The sequence below is a fragment of the Galeopterus variegatus genome, unplaced genomic scaffold (genome assembly GCF_000696425.1).
Source record: "Galeopterus variegatus unplaced genomic scaffold, G_variegatus-3.0.2 Scaffold2966, whole genome shotgun sequence".
Classification (NCBI taxonomy): Eukaryota; Metazoa; Chordata; class Mammalia; order Dermoptera; family Cynocephalidae; genus Galeopterus; species Galeopterus variegatus.
The window spans coordinates 250504-260201 of NW_007729077.1; the positions used below are offsets into that span (position 1 = coordinate 250504).

A 9698-nucleotide genomic window follows, 5' to 3' on the forward strand; every position below is an offset into this window, starting at 1 on the left:
GGCAGGCATTATCAAGCAGAGAAACTAGAAGGCTGTGGTGGGGACTTCACAAACAAAAGCATGGAGACACTGTGGGCCCCATTTCAGTGGAAGCTCAAAGTGGAGATACAGTTCCAGGAGCATTTGGCCCAAGGGGAGCAGCAACACAAGGGCCACACAAAGAAGGGGCGCATCACCCATGGTACATGCAATGGATGTTAAATGGCATGTGGACCAACACGTTGTATGAAATAGCTACATATTTTAATGTACATTAAAAAAAATGATTATCACCCCATGACTTTAAGGATTTACTACTTAGGGAAAAAGTCAAATATGACCACATTTAGGTAAATATTAATAGGAAAGGAGGTACAGGAGTAAGGCAAATCATCAAGGTGATACACATATGACTGAGCTTGGAGAAACCTTCAGGGGTGACAGGAAGTCACTGACAAATTTTAAGCCAGGGAGACCCATGATGTGATCTGGGCTTTGCAAAGACCCCTTTGACTGAAGCCGGGGGGTTAAAGGGTTAAAGGGAAAGAAAGTAGAGGCAGGGGAATCCGCTGGGAGACCATGTTAGACCATGGCCAGGAAAATATAGTGATGACTCTCTACGCAGGGGCGGTGACAGCTGAGAAGAATCAATATGGAAGAACACAGAAGGTAGAATTGGTGGGACTTAGTGACTGACTAGATACGAGCAGAGGGGAAAAAAGATGCAAGGACAACCCCAATTTCAAGACTGACCATAAAGGAAGAAGTGGTGGCACATCCCAGAGCAGGTAGTGAGGCTGGAGTGGGGAGCTAGAAGTGAGTCTTGTTTGGGACTTGCTGAGCTTCAGGGAGAATGTGCAGACAGCTAGATACATTTACCTGAGCTGAAGAGGCACCTCCTGAGTCAGGGCTGCCAGGGCCATTTTCCTGGGGCCCCCAAGTCTCACACTGCTGTTTTTGGGGTGTGGAGAGATGGATAGAGAGAAAGAAACAAGGAAACGCCTGTCTAAAGGGTGCCAAACCCTATCTAGGACCTCTACTTCCAATATATGCTGCAAGCTCAGACTCTTTACATCAATCAACAAGAAACCGACTGTTGTGTTCAAGAGCAAGAACTCAGCAGTGGACAGGAAAGACCAATTGCCAGCTCTCATGGAGCTCACATGGGGAGAAACAGACAATAGGCACGTGAACAATTAAGCACATTAGGTATAGAAACATAAAGCAGAATAAAGGGCGAGAATACTGGGAGTGTCATTTTATATCCAGAGTCACACTTCTCTTAATGAGGGGACATTTGACCAAAGATGTAAAAGACAGGAGATGAGCTCTGCAGCCGGCTGGGGATGAGCACTCTGGGCAGAGGAAGGAGCAAGAGCAGAGGCTCCCTCGCAGGAGGGAAGCCGGCAGGTTCAGTGAACAGCAACGAGGCCAGTGTGGCTGGACCTCGGCAGCCACGCAGGGCCTGACAGTCACAATAAGGACCAGGGCTTTTACTCTGAGTAGGAGAGGAAACCAACAGAGGGGTGAGCAGAGAAATGACATGGTCTGGCTCACGTTCAAAAAGGATCCCTCTGGCTGCTCTTTTGAGAAGAGACCAAAGAGGGAGACCAGAGAAGTAACCACAGTGATCCCAGAAAGGGATGACGCAGCACAGGACAGGGGAGGGGGATGTGGGGCAGGGGCTGGGTTCGACCAGTTCTTGTGAGGTCTGAGGCAAACTGGCTGATATTCAGTGTATTCCACCTAGTGAGGTAAGAAAGGAACCAGTGGGTTTTAGAAAGATTTAAAAAGTGATCTCAGGGTAAACCTGTGTTTCTCAGGAAAACAAGAATATCCAGAAATCTTACTACTTAACAAGTACACTGGTTATTCAAAGTGAACCATTTAAGTATTTTCAACATCAGGGCAATTATCTGCATCCACTTAAATTTTTTCTTAAATACTTACTGAAGTATACCTGCTTGTCTATGCACAGACGATATCAGGCAGACACCCAAACAGCGATGGGCTCTGCTGAGAATACGTGGGGAACAGAGGCCCGCTTTTCCCTGCAGACCCTACCACGTTTTCTGCAGTTTCATGTGTGTGCACACACTGCCTATGAATCACAAATAAGCACTATACCAAAGAGGAGATTGAGGGAAATATCCACTGGGGGTCTACCACTTGGCAATAAGCCTGCTATATACTAGATACGGTGACAAATAAGACAAGATCCTTTTCCTCAAGGAGTAGAGAAAGGAGGCATTTCAATCACACGGGAATCTTCCTAACGAAGCTGAGATTTGAGCTGACTTTGAAGGAACCCAAAGAAGTTATCCTGGTATGGAGGAGAGAAGAGCGTGTCCCAGGGCTGTCAGAACCCACTCACTGAGCACATTTTAACTGCACACCTGCCTTGTGTCAGACACCGTCTAGGGAGCAAGCCATCAGATATGTGGGGGAAGAACCTTCCAGGCAGAGCAAGGCTGTGAGGCAGAAGCCTGCCTGACTTAATGGAGGAACGTCAGGCAGCCAGTGAGCCAAAGGGGGGTGAGAGAGAGGAGGATGGCAGAGGTGAGGTCAGAGGGTAAGGGGCAGGTCACACGAGGACTTAGAGCCATTGTCAGGACTCAGGCATCCACGAAGATGGGAAGCCACAGGTGGCTTAGACTTGGAAATGTGGTGCAATGTGACATGTTTTAACAGGGTCATTGCTGCTTGGTAAGGACAGAAACAGGGAGAGCAGTTAGGAGGCTTTTTACACCAGGCCTGGTGACAATGTGACAAGTGGTGTTTTGGGTTGGGGGAGGCATTGAAGAGGAGAGTCTTGTTATATTCTGATCCTGAGTCTCAGTCTGGGGATATATCCTGAAGGTACAGTTGACAAGTTTTGTTAATGAATAGTAGGAAACAAACAAAAGTCAAGAAAGATTCAAGGCTTTGGATCTGAGAAAAGTGAAGGAGGGGTTGCTGTTTCCTGAGATGGGGAAGACTGCAGAAGAAGCAGGGGTTTTTTGTTTTTATTTTTGTTTCGGGGGAGGATCAGGAGTTCCGTTTTGGATGTGCTAACTTTGGGATGTCTATTAGACATCCAAGCAGAGGTGTTGAGAAGGAGCTTAGATTCAGAGACGCATTCCAGTGGAGACATAAATTGTCAGTCCTAAGCATACAGATTGCATTTAAAGCCTTGAAAGTGGATGAGATCTTTTTTCTCCCCAAGAAATCACAAATGCCCTAGTAAGAAGACCACTGCTGGGCTAGAGAGATGGGTGAGGGCCAACCCTGAGGAGCCTCACATGCTAAGCTAAATTGTATAAACTTTCTTCTAAAAACCATGCAGAGTTCCTGACATCTTTGAGAATGATGAAGTAAGACAATTAGATTTGCATTTTCAAAAGCTGACTCAGGCAATATCCGTTGTGAGCACCTGCTGGGCCTGACCTGCATCCATTCCCCATTCATTGGTAACTGGCCTCAATCCTCCTTTCAGGCTACACTTTCCCCGAAAGGATGATTGACAGGCACTGAACCCTACCTTGACCAAGGCACCTGATCCAAGCTGGGCTGATCAGAATCTTTCCCTGGACTTTGAATCCAAGATGAACAATAACAAGGACTGACAGAGATAATTCATCTCACAACAGGGAGGACTAAAAGGCCAAGCTCACCTGGAACTGTCAACCAGAATGCTTAACCAACATCCCTCAGTGTAGCTGGGCTTCCTACATGGCACCAACACCTCCCAGAAAAAAATGTTCCCAGAGAATTGGGAAGAAGCTGCAAAACCTTGAAAGACATGCAGTGTCTTTCTAGAGCATTCTGCTGCTTATAAGTGAATCATAGGCTTGCTGAGATTAATGGGGAGGGGAATGAGACGCCACCCCTTGACAGGGAGGGGCAGGGTAACATTGCAGGAGAGCACGTGAGAGGGGAGATACTGTTGTGCTCCTCTGCAGAAAACCCCATCTGCCACAGTGATGAAGAGGCCCAAGACTGCATCGGCCACATTCTAGGTTAGCAAATCCTTTGTTTCCAGAGATTCTCTCACACTAGGGTTGATGCAGGTCATGCACAAGCCATGACCTACAAGGTTGTGAGGTTTCTGTGCTGCAGTAGACAGGGGGATGGATGGGTGATGGAAGGAAACAAGGAGGCCAATCCCCAGTAAGCCCATGGAAGACTATACCATTGTTCACAACAATTTACCCTCTACTACACATCCCTACCTTTGCCATGTGTGTGGGGGAAGTACACATCCCACCCTCTATTGGGCTTGGCCATGTGATATGCTTTGGCCAATAAAATGTGGGTAGTGATGACACCCACTGCACCTGAGCAGCAGCTTTAAATGTGCATGGTGGGCTTGGCCTCTTTTCTGCCCAGCGGTCCTTGGAGAGGACTATTCCTTCTGCCCAAAATCTGGAATAAGAACTCATGTGGAACAGGCTACCACCGCCAATTGGAAAACGACAGAGAAATTTATGTTTATGGCATAGATCACCGTGATTTGGGGGTTGTTACTTCAGCAAAGCTGACAGATACAAGATTCTTGAAAGAAAAACATCTTCTGGCAGTGACAGCAAAAGGCTGTCTCAAAAATGCAGTATATGGGACTGGGGTAGGGAGTTGCCTGCTTGGGGTCATTGTGGAAAACCTACCTGCCTACTTATGACAGAGAGGAATCACCTCAAGTTTTAAGTTCATCATGAAAAGTAGGCAATCTCAGTATCACAGTATGTACAGAAGACCATTTCTTAAATGAATAATCCTATGGGATCAAAAGAATGCAAGAACAGAAGCCCCCTTGTGATCTCCACAACTCCCACCCTGTGGTAGAGGCATCAGGAACCAAGACTACTTCCCTGTCTATGTGGGAAAAGACAAACTCAGCACCTTCAGGACAAGGGCTTCTCAGTATGCCTCAGTTAACTGAAGCTCTTATTTCTTTTTATCCCTACGAAAATACCCTAGCATTTCCTTAATAACCTACTCTCCAGTGTTTCTAACCTACTTGATTACAGTACTTAAAGTAATTGGCCTAAATTGTTCATTCGCTTTGATCCACTTCTGGGAATTTATCCCGAAAAAAAAAAAGAGCTTTTTGCAGAAAAATGTTCATAGCAGCATTATTTATATTTAAAAGGAAATTTAAATATACTACAAAATGATTGTTTTAGTAACTGTGATACATCAATTCAATTGACTATTAGGTACCATTTTAAATGTTTTTGGTCAATAGATAACAAACAAGTGTCCAAAAGATATAACATTAAATGAAAAGGAAGGATATAAAATTGTAAATATACAAATTCAAAATATGTAACGATAGGTAGAGACTTCTGGGAAGATGGTAGATTTGAGGTGCCCAGAACACATTCCTCCCAGAGAAGATTGAAATGGGTCCACTGCCACCACTGCCACAGTCGCTGGAGCCATTGTCCAGTTCCAGAACCATCACCCACAGCAGAGCAGCTCCACGCAGAGCAGCAATCTTGTGGGTGGCCCATTGCTGCAGCTGCAGACTCTGCAGACATGAGAGAGGCAGCTGCAACCACCTCCACCACTAACACCACAGCAAGTCAACCCTGCTGCTGCCAAGGACACTGCAGACACAAGGGAGGCAGTTGCAGCCACTGGCACTGCTGCCGCCACCATGAGGTAATGCCACTGCTGTCAAGGATACCACCAAGGACAATGCAGAAACGAGGTAGGCAGTTGCAGCCACCAGTACCACTGCCACCACAAGTTAACCCTGCTGTTGCCAAGGACACTGCAGATGTGAGGGAGGCAGTTGCAGCCACAGACACTGCAGACATACCCACAAGGTAACCCCACTGCTGCCAAGGACACCACAGACACCAAGGAGGCAGTTGCAGCCACCAACACCTTCCTGCCATCACCATGAGGTAATCCCACTGCAACTGCAGACACTGTAGCTGTGTGAGACACTGCTGTGGACACTACAGCTAAGCAGATGGCTACTGCAACTGCCACTGCTGCAGTAGCCACCAGCACCACCAGGAAGCTACCATCATCATGAGAGCAACTGGACACCACTGGAGCCACAGCTGCCACACGAGCAGCCCACCAAAGCCACGGCCACAGCCACCATCTCTGCAATGGTGGCCTACTACCACAGCAGCAGCCACTGCTACTGTGCAGGCAGACTGCTGACCACTCAACTGCATTGACACAAGGAGGGTCACCAGTGGAGTCCAGGAAAGGTGAGTAATGAAAGAAGCAACTGCTCTACACATGACCAGACATCAACATAGACATACTAGAAATATGAAAAAACTAGAAAATATGAGTCCACCAAAGTAATACAATAACTCTCAAGTACCAGAACACGTATAGCAGGAAACCCTGGAAATGACTGAACAAGAATTCCGAGTAAAATTCTTAAAGAAACTTAATGAGATACAAGAAGATGCAGATAGACAACACAATGAACTGAGAAAACTATCCAGAACATGAAAGAGGAAATTTGTAAAGAGATTAATACTTTTTTAGAAAGAACACAGCAGAACTCATAGAACTGAAGGTGTCATTCAATTTAAAACAAACAAACAAACAAACAAACAAACAGACAAAAAAAACCCCGAGAGTTTAAGCATCAGGCTAGAGGAAGCAGAAGAATTTCTGATCTTGAAAACAATCTCAAAATAACTCAGATGAATAAAAAGAAAAAAGAATTTTTAAAAAATGGAGAAAATCTCAGAGAGATAGCAGACAACCTTAAGCATACAAACATCCAAATCATGGGTATTCCTGAAGGGGAAGGTAAAGAAAAGTCATTGAGAACACACTCAACAAAATAATAGCAGAAAATTTCCCAGGTGTAGAATGGACCTTAAGATTCAGGAGGCTCAAAGAACACCAAACAGGTTCAACCCCAAAAGGTTCCCTCCAAGGCACATTATAGTCAAACTGGCAAAACTCAAAGACAAAGAGAGAATCCTAAAAACAGCAAGAGAAAAGCATCAAGTCACCTATAAGGGAGTTTCCATCAGACTAACAAGACTTCTCAACAGAAACTCCACAGGCCAGAAGCAAATGGGATGATATATTCAAAATACTAAAATAAAAAAATTGCCAGCCAAGAATACTACACCCAGCAAGGCTATCCTTCAGAAATGGAGAAATAGCAGACAAACAAAAACTGCAAGAGCTCACCACTGCACAAACAGCCCAACAAGAAATCCCCAAGAGTCCTGCACCTGGAATCCAAAAAACAATAATCACTACCATGAATATACAAGAAAGAAAAAACCCATTGCTAGAACAAAAATGCAAACAAGAAAGAGAAAGAAACTGTATCTTACCACCTCCAAAAACCAACAGACACCAAAGGCAAAAAATAAAAGAAAACAAAAGATATTTAAAATATCCAAATGATAAAATGCCGTAAGTAAAGAAGACAATACTTTTCAATAACAACCCTAAACTAGCCAGAGCAATCAGGCAAGAGAAAGAATAAAGGGAATCCAGATTGGAAAAAATGAAGTCAAACTGTCCTTGTTGGGAGATGACCCAATCCTATATATAGAAAAACCTAGACTCAACCAAAAAATTCTTACAGCTCATAAATTATTTCAGTAAACTTGCAGGATGTAAAATCAACATGCAAAATCAGTAGCTTTTTTATACAACAATAAAGAAGTAGCAGAAAACTAAATCAAGAAAGCAAGCTCATTTACAATAATCACCAGAAAATAAAATACTAGGAATCAATCGAACCAAGCAGCCAAAAGATCCCTAGAATGAGAACTACAAATCACTGCTGAAAGAAATCACAGAGCATACAATAGATGGAAAGACTTTCCATGCTCTTAGATTGGAATAATTAATATTGTGAAAATGTCCATACTATCCAAAGCGATCTACAGATTCAATGCAATACCCATCAAAATACCAATGACATTCTTCACAGAAATAGAAAAAACAATCCTAACATTCATATGGAACAACAAGTGACCCTGAATAGTCAAAGAAATCCTGAGTGTAAAAAAAATAAATAAAGCCAGTGGCATAACACTACCCGATTTCAAATTAAACCACAAAGCTATAGTAACCAAAACAGCATGCTACTGGCATAAAAATAGACACTTGGATCAATGGAACAGAATGGAGAACCCAGAAATCAACCCACAAACTTAACAGCCCACTGATCTTTGACAAAGGCACCAAGAACATACAGTGGTTAAAAGACTGCCTCTTCAAGAAATGGTGCTAGGAAAACTGGACATCCATATGTAGAAGAATGAAATTCAACCCGTACCTCTCCCCATACACCAAAATCAACTCAAAATGGATTCAAGACTTACATATAAGATCCAAAGCTATGAAACTTCTAAAAGAAAACACAGGAGAAACACTTTGGGAAGCAAGGCCGGGCAAAGACTTTAACAAGACCCCAAAAGCACAGGCAACAAAAGAAAAAATTAACAAATGGGATTATATCAAACTAAAACTCTTCTGCACAGCAAAAGAAACAGTGAACAGAGTGAAAAGACAACCTATAGAGTGGGAGAAAATATTTGTGGACTATGCATCCAACAAGGGATTAATATCTAGGATATATAAGGAACTCAAACAACTTAACAGGAAAAATACAAGTAAGTAACCCAATTAAAAATTGGGCAAAGGAACTGAATAGGCATTTCTCAAAAGAAATATATAAATGGCCAGACACATGAAAAACTGCTCAACATCACTAAGAATCAGGAAAAAGCAAATCAAACCACATCAAGATATCTTACAGCAGTTAGACTGGGCAGTATCAAAAAGACTGAGAATAACAAATGCTGGTGAGGATGCGGAGAAAAGGGAACCTTCCAACGCTGTTGGTCAGACTGTAAATTAGTGCAACTGTTATGGAAAGCAGTATGGCAGCTCCTCAAACAACTACAGATAGAGCTGCCATATGATCCAGCAATCCCCCTTCTGCGTGTATACCCAAAGTAATGGAAATCATCATGTTGAAGAGATACCTGCACTCCCATGTTTATCACAGCCCTATCTACAATAGCCAAGAGTTGGAACCAACCTAAATGTCCATTGACCAACGACTGGATAAGGAAAATGTGGTATATATGATATACTCTGCCATAAAAAGGAATGAAATTTTGCCATTCACAGCAACATGGATGAACCTAAAGAAAATTATGTTAAGTGAAACAAGCCAGGCACAGAAAAAGAAATACCACATGTCCTCACTCACAAGTGGGAATTGAAAAAAAAGACAACAATCACAATAATTTCTTGAACTCTCAAAAGGAGAGAATGGAACTGAGGACACCAGAGGTTGGAAAGGGGGGTGGGGGTGGGGCTAGAAAGAAATTGGTAAAAGGGCCATAAAAAATGTCTACAAAGTATAATGATAAAATTTTAAAAATTAAAAAAAAGAAAAAAGCTTGCAGACAGGGCTGCCCAGAGCATCACTGTAAAGGAGGCGAAGTGTGCTTGGGAGACTTCTCCTGCCTCAGGCGCTTCCTCCTCAGAGGTCCCACCACGGCAGCCCACCCACGTAAGCCCTTCCGAGCAGGTCCTCTTGTTGGCATCTGGGGGCTTGGCTTGACACTCTCTTGCCACCAAATGTGTATTAATTAATTAATTAATTAATTAATTCCCCTATGCCAGGAGTAAGAAAACAAATCATACTTCATGTAGTTTACCTTCTAGCTGGGGGAGAGAGACAATAATAAAATAAATGTAAAAGAAAGAAAGAAAGA

The 9698-nt window shown here is 43.4% G+C and overlaps 1 protein-coding gene across 1 annotated transcript in view; it reads right to left on the reverse strand.

Moving 5' to 3' along the window:
- TMEM163 (transmembrane protein 163) overlaps positions 1-902 on the reverse strand; it is a 60925-nt gene extending 60023 nt beyond the window's left edge. Inside the window, exon 1 of the mRNA XM_008583566.1 lies at positions 859-902. Within this exon, the coding sequence (XP_008581788.1) occupies positions 859-902 (44 nt within the window). The remainder of the gene's footprint in view (positions 1-858) is intronic.
- Between the last annotated feature and the right edge of the window lie 8796 nt (positions 903-9698).